At 38.2% G+C, this 20,769-nt stretch overlaps 1 protein-coding gene across 2 annotated transcripts in view; it reads left to right on the forward strand.

The window, feature by feature from the left end:
- Positions 1–1,659: 1,659 nt before the first annotated feature.
- tmem183a (transmembrane protein 183A) overlaps positions 1,660–20,769 on the forward strand; it is a 31,238-nt gene continuing 12,128 nt past the window's right edge. Inside the window, exons 1-4 of one of the 2 annotated variants that reach the window (XM_028796477.2) lie at positions 1,660–1,883; positions 14,750–14,839; positions 17,168–17,335; positions 18,401–18,560. In XM_028796477.2, the coding sequence (XP_028652310.1) occupies positions 1,820–1,883; positions 14,750–14,839; positions 17,168–17,335; positions 18,401–18,560 (482 nt within the window). In that variant the 5' untranslated portion in view covers positions 1,660–1,819. The remainder of the gene's footprint in view (positions 1,884–14,749; positions 14,840–17,167; positions 17,336–18,400; positions 18,561–20,769) is intronic. The other variant, XM_028796478.2, reaches the window with a different exon arrangement.

Here is a 20,769-nt window from a genome sequence, read left to right on the forward strand (position 1 = left end):
GATAGATAGATAGATAGATAGATAGATAGATAGATAGATAGATAGATAGATACTTTATTAATCCCAATGGGAAATTCACATTCTTCAGCAGCAGCATACTGATACAATAAATAATATTAAATTAAAGAATGATAATAATACAGGTGAAAAAAACAGACAATAACTATGTATAATGTTGTTACAGGCCATTTGGTATGGGATTTATAAAAGTACAGTTAATGTTTGTGATATGCCATCTATTGGAATGACAAATGCAAAACTTATTACTACAAATGTTTGTGAGACGCCAACTTTTAGAATGACAAAGACATAGCAACAGGATGGACACAGACACTCCTCCTTTTTTTTAAGGTAGATAAGTTTGGCTTCCAGCTTTCTCTTTCAGTAATACTGGATTCATGTCAGAATTATGCTGGAAAGGAAACACTTCCTATTGTATGGCCATTGTTATGTGTCTATTGGTGGATCTAATGTCATTGTGATAACATGCCTCTCCTTGGGTTCCATTATAGTAACTATTTTCTTATTTAGGTCATCAAATTAAAAGTTTGAGAATCCCTGATTTAGAGTGCTGGAACACAATGCAACAGTCCTAAGTGATACAACACCCCCAGATGATGGTTTAAGGTTTTTGGGCACCAGCCTCACTACAAGTTTTGGACTCCCCAAAAGTTAAGTAAGGGTACACCCAAGACTTCAGCAGGTATTGAATCTGAAAGAAACAACTAGAGAGATGGCATCACGGTCTGCAAAAGGTATGCTGGGTTTGTTACTCTTTTGGAAGCTAAAGTAAAGCGTACTAACGATTAAAGAGGCTTAATGTCTCCATGCTAGATCTTTAACAACGCTATTTAAGGATATTATGTCTTATTAATCGTGCATATACATGCTTTAAAACACACGCGAAGGTACAAGTAAAAATGCATTTAATACGAAATAAACGTATCGATTACGTTGTAGACAGCTGTGGCTTCCTGTCGATGTATTCCATTTTTTTAATGACTCCTTCATTTTCCGAACCCCGGCTTTATCAGTTATAACTCGGGATTGAGAGTGAATGGAGCGCGAGTTCATTACGATATTTTTATTATTGAACAAAAATATAGTAGTACTGTATCAAGAATTGCTTGCATTATAAAGATCATCAGAGACACAAACACGAGCATACGTATAAATAAAACAGCAGGTTAACTCCGTGTTTTACTGAGCCCGGTTGGTGTCAGGCAGGGAAAATAAAAATAATCCGTTCGGATAAAAAGAATATTACATTAAATATCCATGAGGTTCTAATTCTGGTATTATTTTATGTGTGGGACAAAAATGTTAATCTGTTTTTTGGGGGGGTTTTTTTGCGCTGTGAAGCACACGCCCATGCCGGCCTAATTTGGCGCCGCCAATTCAGCCTAATCAAGAATAATGATGTGGAAGAAAACTCACGCAGAAGATTTCGAACCGAAGTTGCTTTTCCTAAGACACAATCGCACTTAAATGTGACAGTATTATCCAGGGATAATAAGGCCTACTTAAACCTAAACCTAAATTACATTCAAGGAATTACCCCACCGAAGCCCTTGATTTTGAAATTTTCTTCCAGCAGCCACTGTGCGCATGCGGACGCAGTGCGTCGTGACGTAATTTTCTGTGAGAGTCGCAGGCTTCCTCTTGCCCCGCCTCACTTCCATGATGGCTGAAGATCCCGGTGGAGCTTATTTCAATTTCTCCTTCACTTTTTCCTGTTTCCCTGTGTTTCTGCTTGTCGGTACGACATGGCAGGAGCCACAACCTCGGTAACCGGCTTCATATACTCGCTGACGCCGTCATGCCCAAGAAAGGGATCCGAAAACGGCTGAAGTTCCGGGCCGACGACGTGTGCTCGGAGTCAGGTAATACAAACCGGGGCAGGGGGAGTCCGAGCTCATGGGAGGAGCTGGGTTATCAACAGGGGGTTGGTAACAAGAACACATTAGTTGGATGTAATGTGGAATGGGCATATGAAGGTATTGGCGCAAAGAACCTTTCCAAACATTTCCGTTCGCCTTATCTTGTTTAGCTGCTGCAAATGCTCACAGAAACATGCAGAGTGAATCATGAGAAACTGTTAGATACTGGACAAAATTGGTATAGTGAAGCATGAGAAAATTATTTATAGCCATGTTGTATTGAAAACGAAAAGCAAAGATGAGGACAGATTCAGGAGAAACAGAAGAAGTGGAAGTTAAGAGAGTACATAGAAGATTTGTAAAGGATGGTAGGATAGATCTACTAAGCGTGCAGGGAATGTAGGATAGAAATGAGTGCAACCAAAGCTGAAGTAATGGTCATTGGCAAAATGGTAACGTCACAGATAAATGTAAAAGGTCAACAATTGGAGGAAGAAATGTAAACCCCTAGGAAACTGAACTACAGGGAAAGAGGATATCAGGGTGGAGGAAAAAGTCAAATTTGTTGCATACAGTTATGCGTAGTACAGCGTGTAATGAAATGTTAGGTTGCTCAACTTTTAAGACCATGTATTAGGAGAATATAAAAATACAATAGTCAACAGTCAACGCTATAAATTAATAAATACCAATGACCACATTATAAAACTATTATAAAAATCTATAACAAATAAGTAACTTAATATAGCAGAGTTAACATGGCAACAAGTAGCTCTAGGTACTGTTCTCATTTAGGCTTGCAGATAAACCATGGATAGAAGCTCCTGCTTCGTCTTTTTGAAGTGGACTTCAGGCAACGATAGTGTTTCCCAGACCACAGCACAGACGAGAGGCCATCTCTGATCGTTTTCTTTGCCGTGGTCCGATAGTGCTTGGTGTAGATGTCCTGTAATTTAAAGAGTGCACACCCACTGATGCATTCAGTCCAATGCACCACACTTTGCCTAGCTGTGTGGTCCTGCTGCATGTTGCTTCCCAACCTGGTGGTAGTATTTTATTCAGGATACTTTGAATGATGGGTTTTTAGAAATTCTTCAAGTATTTTGGAGAGCAACCCTGAGACAGTAAAGACATTGCCATGCCTCCTTCACCATGGTGTTGTTGTACTTGGACCAGGTTAGGTCCTCTGTGATGCAGATAAAGAGGTATCAAACTCCCCACCAACTCTACCTAAGTGGTATTAATACTAAGGGAGTGGTAGTGCCTTGCTGTTTTCTCCCAAAAGCCACAGTCCGCTACTATGTCTTGCTGACATTCAGGAGAAGACTGTTATGACACCAGTATGAAAGACACTCCGTTTCATCCAGGTAAGTTGGTTCATTGTTGTTAGAGTTCAAGCCTATCACAGCTGTGGCATAAGCAAACTTGACAATATTATTGTCATATGCGGTCATATGTAATGAAGTATAATGGAGGACCAGTGTTAAGGGTGAGGGATTCTTCTGGGGTCTGTCTTTCAAGAAGTTGAAAACCCAGCATCACAGTGAAGTGTTCAGATGATGGTCCCTGGGCTTGGTTATGAACTTAAGGGGTTTATTGTATTAAATTCCGAACCCTTGTCAGTAGGTAGCATTCACACACAAACGCCTCTCCTTTTGTTTAAATGGGCCAGTAGTATATATACTTGAGTGGTATGTGAACTATAATGGATGAAGTTCTTTGGGCAGTGAAGAAGATATGTAATTCTTGACTAACCCCTCAAAACACTTCACTGTTGTAGGCATTGGTGAATTGGGACGACAGTCATTAAGGCATGTTTGATGGGCTATCTTAGGTTTAGGGACAATGGTGAATGTTTTAAAACATGTTGGTATGAATGGGTTAAAAAGAAATAAATATCATGAACACTGGTGCAAGCTGATCAGCAATGATCGTCAAACACATCCTGTAATACTGTCTGGACCTGCTGCCCTTTGCCTAGAAATTAATAAGCTTGTCAGGAGTTGCTCACAGTGATTGAAGTAATCACTTTATTCCGGTTATTGTCTGTAGATCTTACCACATTCACCGGGGATTTGACTGCTCAAATTGTGCCTTTATTTTCTGCGATTGCAAGGGATTCCTGAGGAGAAATCTAAGTATTGACCTTTAAAAAGAAAAAAAAAATTAAAACGTGCATCTTTCCTGAGCCAAGGTCATGGTAGTGATACATGGTCATATGGCAAAGCAACTCATTTGGAGATGTGCTGCTAAAGAAGACTAATGAAAACCTGTTGTACATTAAGTGATGAAGAGGGTTGGTATAAAATATATGGTGGAGGATATGAGAAGAAAGTTGCAATTAGCTGGACATAATTTGAGTGTCAGGTGGGAAAATGATGCAACTGGCGATAGAAGAAAGCAGAGAAATAACATGGCATGATGATGTAGAACAATAATAATAATGTCAGCATGGAAAGAATGGGGATAAGTAAAAAATGAGGCAGAAGATGAGAGGAAGTGGAAAGTTGTGGTTGTTAAACTTCAAATCAAAGAAGGCATAAAGGTATACAGGTATAAAGCTCAGTGGTTTAAAGGTATAAAGGTCAAAAATCATTTGGGAACACCTGCCCCTGAATAGGTCTAGGACTCTTTTGGGAAAGTAAGTGGTAGATGCCGTTTGATGAATAGAAGCATCTCTGCATGTTCAACTGTAACCTTGTTTCTAGTTTCATTAATAGTACGTGTCAGTGCAGTAAATAATCTCTCACTCTCTACACTACTGCATGGAGCTGAAAGGTATTTCCCTGACATCTGAGACAAAGTGAGGAACCGCAGTTGTACTGACCAGTACTTTCTGTCTGAACGAGAAGCTGTGGTCTCCCCCAGGTATGTTTCTTGGGCGGTCCTTCCAGAGACTTCTGGCCAGTGGTGCCGCATAATCGTTTCCGGCTGCCTCTGTGCTACACAATTCCTACAGCTCCAGCAACACATTCTCTGTGGCTCTATAGATATTTGAAAAGAACCGATTCTTAGATCTACAACAGGAAACATTTTTTTTGATTATATGCATGCCAATTTTGTGCCCAATCAATAAGACGATTTTTGATACTTAGACATTTTATGTAAGTTATGGAAGAGATTGTTCCAAAATGCTACATATTTATTTTAGGAAGTTTTTAGAAGTTAAGAATTGTTTTAATTGGCCATCCTAGAGCAGTAATTAGTAATAAATTCTTCAAATTTATTTACACACAGTCTTGTTCAGGACACACATTTGTAGAAATCTATTGCTAACATATGCAGTTTCAAAAGAATATCTATCTGAGTGAGAATACAATATATTTCATTGAACAAATTTTTAATAGTGAGTATATGAAATGTTAAAATAACAATTTTGGATAGAAATATGTCATCTTTGGACAAAAGCAAAAGCAGCATTGCTCCAGTAAAATAATCAATTTGAACGCAGAGTTGTCAGTATTGATGCAGACTCACATAACCAATAAAACCAACATGTAAGTTTTATGTTCAGTGCTTGTTCGTAGTATTATACAGTAAATAACAAAACTCTACACCAATAAAACTTCACATTTTGAAGTGATGAAGCATGGCACGGATTCTGTTCCATCTCATTCCATCAGAAGATGGATTCAACAGATGGTGATTTGCAAAAAAACACACTCTTCATATTTATAAAAAGCACATTTACTTGTAATATGATCTGCCAAAATTAGTATGAATGTTAAGTGACCTTTGAGCATTTCATTTCATTGATTAAAGCACAAGTGACAACCGGGCATTTACTGTGTCTGAAAAAAACTCTTCAATTACAGAATGCTTGGAAGGTAACAAAACATTTTACAGATTAATAATAAGTGAAAAATATGTAGCATAGTTTACTGAAGTTCTTTAAGTAAACCATCTTGGCATTTTCAAAGCAAACAGTGGCACATCCACATGTGCTGCTTTTACTGAAGGTCATCACATACCCTATTAAATGGGGATACCTTGGTTTGAGGACAGGGGCGAAGCTTATTGTCCTCTAAGCGGGATTATGCTAAGGCAAAATGCTTGAAATACCCAACTATTTTATGTCCAACTGTCGCAGCATCTGCAACACTTTGCTGTGCAAAAATGCCCTCTGCCAGCCAGAATGTATGAGCAACACAGGTAAAGCTTGGGACTCCATCGTCATCAGTGCCTTTTATCAAATTTCTGGCATTGTCCCAGACCACAACTTGCACATAACTTTTCGGAATGACCCAAGTACCAAGCATTTACTGAAATGCATCTGCTATTGCCTGCCCTGAAATGAGAGCCTCGAACTGCTTTGCACACAGCATAACTCGCCGAGTAGCGAATTTCTCATACGTCCACTGTGCAGTTAAGCTGATGATAGACATTGGACGAACGCCGCTGCTTCAGATGTCAATGGTGAAGTTGACAGACATACTTTTGTACAAACTCGTGCATCCTTGGTAAGAGGATCACTGTGATGTGCGCACGACTTGGAATGTTGTACCTGGATTCTAGCACATTCAGGTGGTATGTTATCAACAACTGACAGTGATTGATCTTCAAGAACAATATACTGAGCAATCGTTTGTTATTTTCACTGCCTGTGGGTTATCATTTGACATTTTCCTTTGTCCTTGCTAGACTCTGTTGCAATGTTGGAGCTGGTGTGTACCACCAGAAGCAATTTCACCATACTCATTCTTATTTTTACTTTCACATTTTACTGTCTGTTAGGCTTGAGTATTAATTTGTTAATCTTAGGAAAACTTCCACATTGCATACCTTTTGAATGTGTTAATAGTACTGGTTATTATTCATTGGTGCATTTTTTTTTACAAGTACATGAGCATTGTATCGGACTAAAATACGATACCAGTATCAGAATTATTGCATTTGTAATTATTCTTGTGAATTCCATAATTTTGGTGGTTATTTCTTTGGTTTTCTTGCCATCCATACTATGATGATTGAAATGCTGTCATTATCTATATTACTAAACGAAGGTTGTATATATGCACTGAAGCGCATGCGCACTGCGACTCAGTGCCCCAGAGTCAAACCCAGCAGCTTCCCAGACTCGGTAGGTAGCGCCCAAACAACACAACCTCTAAACTAAACTTCAGGACACAATATAACCGCTACCCGAACGCGCACACCACCGCATATAAAACCTTTGTTTAGTAATCTTTGCGAAGGTTGTAAATTTCACGGATGCCAGATGCAACCCGTGCCAAAAGCGCACTCGCACAGCTCCCCAGAGTCAAACCCAGCGGCTTCCCAGAGTCAGTAAGTGGTGCCCAAACAACACAACCTGTAAACTAAACTTGAGATAAAGCGTGCACACCAACAAGTTGCCATGGTGACATATTTAAACATAGACATAGAAAAACTAAACTCCTCATGACTAGCAGAGTCGTACGTCAACGTCATATTGTGAGTGGCACTGCTGTGGAGTGAAGTAATGAATAATGTGCTGCTTGGGATTGTACAAACCGCTGTACGCTCCAAACCAGATCCCGGGGATTACATTTCATAGGTAAGGCTGAACAATTGTTTTGGTTATATTTGGCCATTACAAAATCCCGTTTTATAATCTTTATTTTAGCTAAGGCAAGCTAAGCTAACAAAGCTATGCATTTATGTGCTCAAGTGAGCCTCCAAACAACGTTTTGGCTAAACGTATTTAGTCACTAACTATGTAGATTGTTGTTAGCTGTTAACATTTCTCAAACTTGATGTTTTTTTTCTCAAGGAGCACATTGGGGAAACGCAGTTTGAAATTGACAACCATCATTTTATGCTCATGTCTTTAGTTGTCTGTCTTCCACAAACCTAAGGCTGCACCATATTGCCAGACTGAATACTCTCAAATTACAGGATCTGAGTGAGCGAGAGGAGTGTAAGTCTGGAGGAGATCAGTGAGGTTGTGGAGAGCTTTAAATGTTAAGAGCGGTATTTAGTATTGTATTCTGTAGTTAACAGGGAGCCAGTGAAGTTGAGACAGAATAGGTGTAATATGTTCAGTGGATTTACAACAGCAGGATATTATCCTGGCAGCAGAAGTTTGAACAAGTTGTAAGCGATGGATACGTTTTTGTGGGACGCCAGATAGAATAGCATTATAGTAATCTATACGTGAGGTAACTCGGGCATTAACCAATACTTCAGTACTGTGTTTCGTAAGAACTGGACAAAATCTGGAAATGTTTCGAAGATAGAAGAAGGCAGTCCCCGAAATGTTACTTATATGGGAGGAATGATTAATAATAATAATTATTATTATTTAATAATTGCCATTATTAGTGTATAAATGGATATAAATAATTGCATTTAAACGATTCGCCAAAGTCTGTTTTATGTAAACTATACTGTTTTAAAGTTATTGTTTTTTTCATCAGAAAACCCAGTTTCCACGTCTACCTGTATTAGTTTAAATGGCACTTTTGCCACTCGCAATAAGGCTGACGTGCTGACATATCGTGTCTACTGGGAAACACAGTGAATACACCGTATATCTATATATGTCTATGTATTTAAACTTGAGGTAGTGGTGACTACTGACAGTGCCAGCGGTCAGTGTTCTCCACTCCACAGTACCAGCAGCTACTCCACTACACAGTGCCACCAGTCAGTGTGCTTTAATCCACTGTGCCAGCACTCAGTGTGGCAGCTGTCAGTGTGGCTTATTTGAATCACATTAAGGTAGTTCAGTGTTAAAAGTAAGTTCAATTATTATTCCTAACAGCAAACGACTTCTAGCTAACAACACACCCATAGAAAAACAAAAACGAGTCTGCATATATAAAAACAATCAACGAAGGCACCTACAATGCACTTCTGAAACAACAGTAAAAAGGAGTGACGGCTTCAAAAAGAAACCGCTTTAGTACAAATATATTGATGAGAACTTTCCCAGGACGCTCCCACCCTCCATGATTTTTCATCCCTACAAAGATTGGAGGGAACAATTGCCATTCTTGGATTTGCGATTCTTTAGAGAATCGGGGGTTTACCGGTTGAATGATAAATCGGTGTACGCTTGCTTGTCACTGCAGCCTTTGTTCATTTTTATTCTTCATACTCGCTATTATCTTTTTTTTGGTGTTGTCTGATGCACTTTGTGATGTTGAAAGTGTTATTGGAGAATCCCCCATGAAGTACTTCATTTCCAAATTTGCAAATTGTAAATTTGTTGTCTTTTTATAAGTTTGGTAAAACTGCAGGTTGGCAAAGACATTTTGCTGTATTTTTGGTAATTTTCAGTACTTAGCCTCACCTATTTTGCATTATCCAGAAATTGTTTTCTGAGATTTATCAATTTGTCAATCACAAATTGAGTAATTTGAGGTGAGAATCTGCTGATAGTCTAGTGCAAAAAGGTTTCACCCTCCAACCGACACATTTCAATCCTAAGCTATAAGTTTCTGCTGACTGGAGTGCCTGAATGGTGATTTATACTTCAAACGAATATACATATTGGATTTTTCTGCTTCCCACAAACTGTCATAATTTAATTAAGGGAAGAAATATGTCTTGCTCTAACTGACTCAATATTTCCCTCAATCTAAATATTCTGTGCATAACAAACTAAGGCTAAATCCTTAAATCACTTACCATTTGTTAGACTCAGCAGGTTAATTTTTCCAGCTAGCTACATCCATTCACTATAGGCTAGGCAAAGTTAAATCTTGCAAACAAAAGCCCACATGCACTATATTCAAAAATTTGAATTAAAATTGTCAATAAAATCTTCATAAGTGACCTATCTAATCTCTCCCCCCATTAACTGCTGTAAACATAAAACTCACAACAGCAAACCTGACAGTGATTTTTTTTTTTTCCCGTAGAAGCCTTATATGACAAGAGTTTTACTATAAGAGTCTGTGGTAATGAATATTATCCTGAAATAATATCTAGATACTCAGTAATTCACTGACAGTGATACAATAATGTTTTATTACTGTATTATTATTCATTTTGGGCAGAATTTATTTTTCAGTTACTTGGTAGGAAATGTCAGAATAAATTTAATAAATGTGTGTGGACACATTTTAAGAGAAATCTGGGGTGATCCTATCATTCTTTATACTCCTTACCCTAAAATCCTCCTCCAACCAAAAAAGCTCCCTCCTTTCACCCTCCCAACCAACCCTTCTGTCAATCATGAAGGAAATTTGCACCAGTGTCCAGTTTTCCTAGCATAATCATGGCAATTGGCAGTACTCTATTTGAATTAAGACCACCTTACGAGAATGACGTTGATTTTTTTAACCTGAAGCAGTTACATCCCATTAATGCATATCTCATCTGTGATGCAAGGATAAGACTGATGATGTGGCTCAGTGGCCTAGTAGTTCAACCCCCGATTCATTTACTTGAAGGCAAAGTAGCATTGGCAGACAACTTCCTAAAGGTGTTGTACATGATGGCTGGCTTATTGGTAAGGTAACTAGCTGAACCCACAGTTTACCATATGGCCTGTACTATACATTGTAGCAGCAATCATGACATTACATGTGCCAAGTCATAGTGGCTGCCCAGTCAGATGATGGCACCTTATGCTTTTCCCTGACCCCAAAATGCAGAGGAGAGACACTTCAATGCTGTGCGGAGAGCATCATAGAAGTACTGAAAAGCAATTGGCAGTGGCTGGATGCTTCAGGTGGGAGGCTGCTCTACCAGCCAATGAAGGTCTGCAGTATCAGAATTGCGTATGTGCAAGGTTTATTAGCATAGTCTATCTATAGTTCTTTCAGTGTGGCAACTGGCAGGGTTCCAGGAGCATTCACGTATGATTGTTTATTCACGTATGATTGTTTATAAAAGTAAATTGTATAGAAACGTGCTTATGCCAGGTTTTATAAATCAGATTTGTTTTTGGTTTTTTTTTTTGGCGTATGCATTTTGCTGTTTGCCATGTGCATATTTTTACACTTCGATCCATGAAAAGTTTTATAAATGAGGCTTATGTGTTTTCAGTTTACAAAATAGAATAAAACAGTAAGTAATTATAAGCTAATATACTCTATATTATAGTAATAAGTAATTTGTCTTCTGTAAATTGGTGTGTGTGTATGTATGTATGTATATATATATATATATATATATATATATATATATATATATCTCAATAATTTATTTTTTTTTTTTTAAAGTTGGTTTAACTTGGATTTCTGGTTAAGTAGACCTATCTGACTGATATTTGCTGCACTAAAATATAACTGTTACACAAAGATAGTGGCGTGTTGCATAATCATGACAGTGCTAGAATAGTATAAACGTTTGCCATTGCTCTGTATGCAGCATTGCAGCTTCTAAATGTAGAATTTTTAGGTTTAGGTTTTTTGATATTTTTTTTTTGGTTCATAAGATCTAGTTTTGTTGTTTGAAATATCTTAATTTTGAAACTCCTAAATTTTATTGAAAAAGAAGTTAATCTTTACCTTCCATTGCAGTTATTTTCCCTTGTGGTGCATGCAGTGTGCTTTCAGTATATAGTATTTTGTATGATTCTGTTTCCTCTGGCAAATGCGTTTGGTCTCTAAAAATGATCAGTTTTAAAGTATATTGGTAATATGACGTCATCCATGTGCTGTATCTGATAAACTTGCTTGTTGACTATAGTTTTTGTGATGTTTTATTCATCATCCAGGGTTTAGGAGTTAACTTTGCGAAGACAGTTTAAACCCATTAAATTAAGGCTCAGTACTAAATTGCACCTTTGGCAATCTGTTAGTTTTTAAAATTTAATTATTTTAAAGACAACAGGGCTATTTTTAATGGTGACTGGCTTGCATCTAAATTTCATTGGTCCATTTTGGCGCTTTGGTCATAAAGAGTTCTAAAATCCAATATGTGATTCAGTTATTAGAAGAAATATCTCAGACAGCTCATGTTTGTTGTCACATTTACGTAGTGCATACAATTCTAACTGAAGTGCCTCTTCAGAATAGTAGACAATATAGCAACAAAACATTCACAGATCACAAAAAATCCTTTTTTTTGAGCTTTATTAATAAATGGCCATTTTCACTCTACTTGTCTAATTACACATTGCTAAGTTTGGCAATGCTGTTTGTCTGTGCCTGTCAGCCATCAGTGGATGCTGTTGTTTACCACAGCTTGGTTTTACTAAAGCAAAGTTAATCTTAAGTATTTAGGAACTTAAATTTAAACTGTTTAGGCAAAATGTGTGTCTGTAGAATCTTCTTCTGTCCCTGAGTATGGGTGTTACTGCCTATCGCTGACCACGCAGTGCAGTCTGAAATTCATCTAAACTGCCACTGACTGAAGAACATTGCAACCTCAAATTCACATACTGTAACTGAGGACTGCTGATTGATTAGAATGATCCTCAGTCACTATAGAAATGACCGTCTATCAAATCCGCCATTTATTTTCACAGTAACTACTAATAAGCTGTAAAAATCTCTATAGTTCCAAAAAAAAATTAAGATTGACAGAGTCTTATGCAAATAAACAAAACTAATATAGATCATAATTAAGAGGCAACACACAACATATGTAGATACATAGTGTAATATCCATCCATCCATCCATTTTCCAACCCGCTGAATCCAAACAGGGTCACGGGGGTCTGCTGGAGCCAATCCCAGCCAACACAGGGCACAAGGCAGGGAACCAATCCCGGGCAGGGTGCCAACCCACTGCAGGACACACACAAACACACCCACACACCAAGCACACACTAGGGCCAATTTAGAATCGCCAATCCACCTAACCTGCATGTCTTTGGATTGTGGGAGGAAACCGGAGCGCCCGGAGGAAACCCACGCAGACACGGGGAGAACATGCAAACTCCACGCAGGGAGGACCCGGGAATCGAACCCAGGTCCCCAGGTCTCCCAACTGCGAGGCAGCAGCGCTACCCACTGCGCCACCGTGCCGCCCCATAGTGTAATATTCATAGGTTAAATGAATAAAGACTTGATTATTGTCTACTGCTCAGAACTTGGATTTTCCTTTTAGGAGCCTTGATGAACCTGAGGAAATAAATTACAACCGTACACATTTCACTCCTGAAAGCCTGAATACAGATTGCTGTCTCTTACTCATGGGCTAATCAAAGCCTACTACTTAGGTTGTGGTTTTAGTAGCAGCAATATGATAGGTAAGCAGCGGATAAAATTTGCACAACTTATACAGCAAATTACTTCAAAGTCAATCTAGAAAGAACACCAGGGATGTAAAAAAAAAAAAAAAAAAAATGGATTCATCCAACACCCTTAATCCATTCAAATATGAAGTGTCTCGGATTACTAATGTTTTAATTTGCAAAATATCCGCTTCATTTTTTGTTTACTTTTTGTCCTACATTTAAAGCTGAATCTATGAAGTCAAATTTATTAATTCAAGATTTATCCTTTATTTTACAACCCCTGTAAAACAGTCTGCCTTTTGTTGTTTTCAAGGTACCTCACATAAATTATTAGACTTCATTGTCAGTAATGTGGTGAAATAAGGCTTATTGTGGGAACAGATCTAGTAATATTGATATTGTTGCAGTAATATGATCAGATTATTTTAGACATCATTGACTGTAAGCTACTGTATAAGTGACTTAAGAGGCTCCCCATGTAAACAAATGGAGGAAAATGTGGTTATTTATCTTATTATGATATGGTAGGATTTAAATTTCTGTATACATATATGTATTAAATTACTAGATTTATACATTATCATTTAAGCAGCAATTAGAAATTTTCAAATGTTGATGTTTTTTGATTTTCAAGTCTTCATAGCTAATTTCACACCAGTCCATTTTCTAATCTTTTGTCACACATACCACACTTTTGATATTTGCTTGCAGTTTCTAAAAACTATAAATTTCCATTTAGTAAACATTTATAGTGAATTTGAGATACATAAGGCAACTGAATAAGGATACATAATACAAAGAAACAGTTTTATAGGAAACAACTCGCAGTACGTGTTGTAGCAGCATTATTTTGTTGTGATGAGATGAGGATGAATTATTTTAGTCGAAAGGTTCTAAATGCTTACAGATCATTTGTTTTGAAAGCAATGTGAAGTACCAAATGAATTGTTTCCAATGGTTATTAAGCAGAAAAAAATCATCTTAGTCATTGCTTATTACTGCACATTAATACCAGTGTGGGTGATTCATGAAACGATATTACACTTCCTAAATCAGGTTTAAAGCAGCATCTACTGTAGTAAATTGGTGTTCTCAACACAGCAGAAAGACTTATTTTAGGTTGTGTGGTGTAATTGTTAAGTTTACCTTAGAGTGTATGTTTTGAGTTTGGATAAAATGTACAGCATATTCAAAATTTAGTGTATAAGAAATTAAGTGAAATGTGTCATTAGACTGTACTTAGCATCTTCTTACCTAGTTTAAGTGGTCCTCCTTGGCAGCCTGTTTTCAGCATTTTCACAAGTTAATGACCAGATAAATGAGGTAATGTGAGAAGAGTACATATATAGTATATTTTTCCTAGATTAAAGTACAGTGTTTGTTAGATGTTTTTAGTATTTTTAATTATTCCAGATGATCTGTTTTGGATTAGTTTTAATATCCTATAAAATATTTTTGGAATGTGTTTAGTATATATTAAAACAAAACAAAAAAAACATGGATTCGGCCACCTCCCATAGTGATTAAAATTTCAAGTGTCTCAGATTACTAATGTTGTAATTTGCTAAATATCCCCTTCCTTTTTGCCTTTGATTGTGTATGCACATTGCCTATAAAACCATATACACATCCTCCCCTTGAACTTTTTCATGTTTTATTTTAACATTGAATTACAGTGGATTTAGTTTTGTTAGTGTTTTTGTATATGTATATATAATTTATCTAATCCACACTCTCTCTTTTATTTCAGTTACTGTGGCTGACTATGCTAACTCTGACCCAGCCATTGTGAAGTCTGGGAGGGTTAAAAAAGCTGTTGCAAATGCACTTGAAAAAGAAGGTATGACCCAATTTGTGTAAACTTGACTAATATGTTTCTCTTGAATTTTTTTTTTCTAACTATCTTTATTCTTCTCATCTGCCTCCAAGGATGCACTCCCAGAAAGAATGTACATGCAGAACTGCCTGTGTTAGCCCCAAGCCTTTTTCCATTCCAGAGCACTCTGTATCTTCAAGGGACTGGCCCTCTTTTTTTCTTTTCTGACCCCATGTATTTAATATACCCCAGAAATGTCTTGTAACTTTGTCATGCCTTGCCAGGCTGGCATTCAGTTGCACTATGTACAGGCAGTCCCCGGGTTACATACGAGATAGGGACTGTAGGTTTGTTCTTAAGTTGAATTTGTATGCAAGTCAGAACAGGTACATTATTTTAATAAATTCTATTTTTGACCGACTGTAACCAAGTGCTCTACCAATGAATGACGGAGTTTCACCTCTCTCTGACCTTTTTAATTATTTCTAATTTGTTTTCCATGGTGATGGTGTTTTTCCTCTTTACTGTATCACCAGCACTTGCAACAGATTTGTGTTTCAGAGACATTGTTGAAGGGTGAAGACAGAAGGTTAAGATGAGCTCTTCTGCACAGCACTGTGCACACTATCACAGCAGGAAGGCAGGCACCCCTCGACAGCACGTCTGGTGTACTGACGAGTGACAACTTCCTGCTATTTACATAACAGTACAAGCAGGCTTGCTATTGAGAATGAATGGGGGCAGCGAGGGGCAGTTCACCACCCGCCCACCACACAGTCACCTCCACTTACATTCGGTATTCGCACGCCACCACCCCCATTCAACAGGCAGCCACCCGAGGCACACTACAATGCTGCCCCCTACCGCCCCAATCACCCTCAGTGGCCTCTGTTCAGCCACATCTGGGTCACCACTTGTAGCATCACCAGCTGCCCACCGAGAACGAACGGGGCAGCTGTTACAGGGACACTGCAAGTCTGTGTGGTGGGTGGGCAGTAAAACACCCTCCTCTGCCCTATCTAGCCTCTGTCCAGTCAGGAGCAGTAGCTGCAGCGTCGTGGTGGGCGAGCAGTGAATCGCCCCATCAAGCCTCCGTCCTGCACACGAGCGCTTGCTGCGGCCCCCAGTGCCCCATTCATCAACGGAGCCACCCAAGGGACACTACTGCACAAGTAGCGAAACTGCCCCCTCCAGCCAGCGGCTGGAGATGACTGAACGGCAGTTACTGAGGAGCCTGTGTTGCATTCCCCAGACCAATGAAGGAGCAGCTGCATCCCCGTTCGTAAGCTGTATGTCGGATGTCCGTAACTTGGGGACAATCTGTATTAAATAGGTATAATATATTGGAAACCATGGACATTGTTTTCACTGGTCTGAGTCGATTGCACCTTCAATTTCGTTGTTCCTTTGTAAAAGTGACAATGACAATAAAGATCTATCTGTTATGTAAGAAATGTATATCCACTAAGAGTTATACTTCTATAGGGTCTTGGCTTTCCCTTTTTTCCATCATCCACAGGTTCTTGGTGAATTTTGATGATTTGCTTCTTGATCAGCATGAGCTACTAAATTCCTGTTGTCCATTAAACAAAATTTACAGTAGCAGTGGCTAAGAGATGAATACTAATATTAATGTACATTTGGTGATGTGGGGAGGGGGATTCAGCCTGTACACACAATCGTAGGCAGTTTATTTTAATCTTAACACCTGAAAGCCATCACCCTAAACCCTGTTAGACAGAAACAGTGGAAAAGAAGCCACATCAGTATTTCTGTATGTGTAGCTGGATTCCTCTGATAACTATGGAATCAAAAGTCCAGTAAATAGTAAAGTGATGGCCTTCGGTAGTTGCAGTGACGGACTTCATTTGGTTTATTTTTTAGAGGAAAAAAAGACTGTTTTTAGGGATTCCTGGCATATTTGGATTAAGGATTTGTTGAAATAAACTGGAAAAAATTAAAGGTTTTCTGAATGGACGGTGGTCAGAAGATGTTAGTTCTGTGTGTTATTCTACAGGAGAACTTCCCTTCATCAAAACATGACCTTACAAGAAATGTACAGTGACTTAGTCTTTCGAGTAGTTCAGAAAGTGGAAGAGTAGTTTACTAACTCTTACATTATATCATGCTTGGATATTCAGTTGCAGAATTACTTCAAGTTGACATCCTGTATGATAAACAGGCTGCTTTATAATATTGATTACCATTTTTTTCCTTATAGATGTAACTCCTGGTTTAACATGTTGTACTGTTTAAGATTTAGGTTAATTTTTTATGGCCGTTTCTCTATTTAAGTCAAAATTGTTTTGAAATTATTTCTTGGTTTGAGATTAACTTTTTTTTTTTGTGCAGTGAAATTGCTGTGTGGTTTGGAAGCTTCCCAAGGTGCTGTACAAGAGGTGCTGTCCTCAGCTGTGAGTGTAAGAAGACAGGACTGTGACAGTAGTGATGAGCTGGACACTGAAGGCAGTGCCAGTGGTGTAAAACTTTCCAGAAAGAAGAAGAGCAAGAGACATATAGGTGAACTCTTTTATGGTCTATTCCTCTGAGTCGGTAAACTATTCTGTAACGTTTAAGACACTTTTTTTTGTTTGTTTGTTTGTTGATTGTGTATGCTATCTTCCTGACAGAAAGGGCAATTTGGAGGGTGTAGTTTTTATCACTTTGTTTTGCCTTTAGATTGGTTAAAAACAATAAATAGTTGATATCTGACCTTAGCAGGCAAAAAAAAAATGAAGCATTTGCAGCAAATCTTGAGAATGCTGCAGAACAGATCTGTACTTGTATTAAAAATCTTCTTTTAATAGACTGCTTCAGAAGGATCAGTTAATGCTGTAGTATTTATTTAAGTCCAGTCTGTGACTCTGTGTTCCTTTCTTTGTCCTTGTCCCTGTTTCTTGTTGAGTTTTATTAAGCCCAGCCTATCTTATTGCATGCATTGTTTTTCTTGTATGCTTTTTTGGTCCCTATGGTTTATCTCGATAAATAGATACATGCCTGGATAATCGTTCAAACTTTCAGTTGAAGTATTACCAGTTTTATTTCTCTCTTCAGTTTTGACTGTGTTTGGTTAATTTAAAAGAAGCATATTAAAATTCTTAGACATCTCTTAAGTTAGCAATGAATATTCAGATGTTTTTGTAATTTAATGTATGTATTCTGTAGTTGAGTACCATGCTAAATTATTTTTTAATACTGATCTTGAATAGATTCATCAGACTTTTTTAAGTCTGGCATTTTTTTTTGTATTTAATTTGTCCAGTGTAGTTGTCTATAATAAGATTTTACAAATATGGATACTAATTGTTAAATGAATTTTCCATTGTTTCATTTGTATCTAGTAGAATTTTAATATGCTGGCATACTCCGTGTCTGTTTCATATAGTGAAAAATTGTGTTAAAAAGTTTTATGTACTTGGTTGTAGATCGATTTGATTGTAAAAAGGTAATTTACTCCCTTTTCTCTGATGTCAGAATAATGCATACACAAATCGTACCTATTTATATGAAGAATAAACTGCAGCACTTGTGAAACAAACTCAATTGTCAATTTTTAAATTGGTTTCTTCGTTTATTTGTTTTTAGAAGATAGTGATGCACTGGATGGCAAAGCATATCCTATCGATATTTGGCTGCTTTTGGCATCGTACATTCGTCCAGAGGATACATGTAAATTTGCTCTGATTTGTAAAAATGCGTGGACTGTCACTTGCACTGCTGCATTCTGGACCAGATTATATAGAAGGTAAGATACGTTTTTCTGTCTTGAATGTTTAGGCTTGTTTTATAATCTGGAAAATGTTGTTGGTTCTAAGATATAATGGAAGATTGAGAGTACCCCTTTACAAAGTCTTCTAAAGAAATGAATAATTTCAATATTCACTGCTCTATTCTACTAACATATATCCGTTTTTTATTTGGTCTTACGTGTTTTTGGCACCATTTTTACTTGGAGACACAAACTATAAAATAAGGAGTTACTGGCATTTGTCAAACATAACTAACTATATTTGGATTAAAACTGTATGATCACATTTTTAATCATTCTGCTTATGTACTACTTTGTAAGTTGCAGCTATAGCACATTTTCAGCATTGTATTCCTTGTTAGTCCAGAAAATAAGTGTGATGTAAAGATTATTTACACATTCAGAAATAAAGCTGTTTAAAGTGAAATGGATCCCAAATATCACTGCAATTATTTCATTAGATTGAATTTACATGAATATTTAATATACTGTGTGTGTATACGTAGTTTTCACCAGTCTGTAGAACATTCCCAGATTAATTGTAAGACATTATATACACTATGTACCGTAGAAAATGCACTTCAACTTTTGTGCAACAAAATAGCCGTTTTTTCCCTTTTATAGCCCTTTTGAAATCTGCATCTGCTTATTAAAATTGGTACAAAATGACCATGACATTCTATGTCACTTCTTCTTCTTTTGGCTGCTCCCGTTAGGGGTCCTCACAGCTGATCATCTTCTTCCATATCTTTCTGCCCTCTGCCTCTTGTTCTGTTACACCCATCACCTTCATGTCCTCTCACCACATCCATAAACCTTCTCTTAGGCCTTCCTCTTTTTCTCTTCCCTGGCAGCTCTATCCTTAGCATCCTTCTCCCAATATACTCAGCATGTCTTTTCTGCACATGTCCAAACCAGCGCAATCTCGCCTCTCTGGCTTGGTCTCCCAACCATCCAACTTGAGCTGACCCTCTAATGTCCTCCTTTCTAATCCTATCCAGCCTTGTCACACTGTTACCTCCAGCTCTGTCTTCTGCTTTCTGGTCAGTGCCACCGTCTCCAAGCCATATAACATAGCTGGTCTCACTACCATCCTGTAGACCTTCCCTTTCACTCTTGCTGATATGTCTGTCACAAATCACTCCTGACACTCTTCTCCACCCATTCCGCCCTGCCTGCACTCTTTTTCACCTCTCTTCCACAATCCCCATTACTCTGTAGTGTTGATCCCAAGTATTTAAACTCATCTACCTTCGCCAACTCTACTCCTTGCATCCTCACCATTCCACTGACCTCCCTCTCATTTACACACACGCATTCTGTATTGTTCCTACCGACCTTCAATCCTCTCCTCTCTACAGCATATCTCCACCTCTCCAGGGTCTCTTCAACCTGCTCCCTACTATCACTACAGATCACAATGTCATCAGCAAACATCACAGTCCACAGGGACTCCTGTCTAATCTTGTCTGCCAACCTGTCCGTGATCATTGCAAATGAGAAAGGGCTCAGAGCCAATCCCTGATGTAATTCCACCTCTACTTTGCATGCATCCATCACTCCTACCGCAGACCTCACCACTGTCATACTTCCCTCGTACATATCCTGTACAACTCTTACATACTTCTCTGCCACTCCTGACTTCCTCATACAATACCACAGCTCCTCTCAAGGCACCCTGTCATATGCTTTCTCCAGGTCCACAAAGACCCAATGCAACTCCTTCTGGCCTTCTCTAAACTTCTCCATCAACACCCTCGGAGAAAACCTTGCATCTGTGGTGCTCTTTCTTGGCATGTAACCATACTGCTGCTCACTAATCATCACTTCACTTCTTAACCGAGCTTTCACTACTCTTTCCCATAACTTCATGCTGTGGCTCATCAATTTTATCCTCCTGTAGTTACTACAGTCCTGCACATCCCCCTTATTTTTAAATATCAATACCAGTACACTTCTTCTCCACTCCTCAAGCATCCTCTCACTTTCCAAGATTCCATTAAACAATCTGGTTAAAAACTCCACTGCTATTTATCCTAAACACCTCCATGCTTCCACAGGTATGTCATCTGGACCAACAGCTTTTCCGTTCTTTATCCTCTTCATAGCTGTCCTTACTTCCTCCTTGCTAATCGGTTGCACTTCCTGATTCACTATCTCCACATCATCCAATCTCTCTCTCTCTCTCTCTCTCTCTCTCTCTCTC

The sequence above is a fragment of the Erpetoichthys calabaricus genome, chromosome 3 (genome assembly GCF_900747795.2).
Source record: "Erpetoichthys calabaricus chromosome 3, fErpCal1.3, whole genome shotgun sequence".
NCBI classification, from domain to species: Eukaryota; Metazoa; Chordata; class Cladistia; order Polypteriformes; family Polypteridae; genus Erpetoichthys; species Erpetoichthys calabaricus.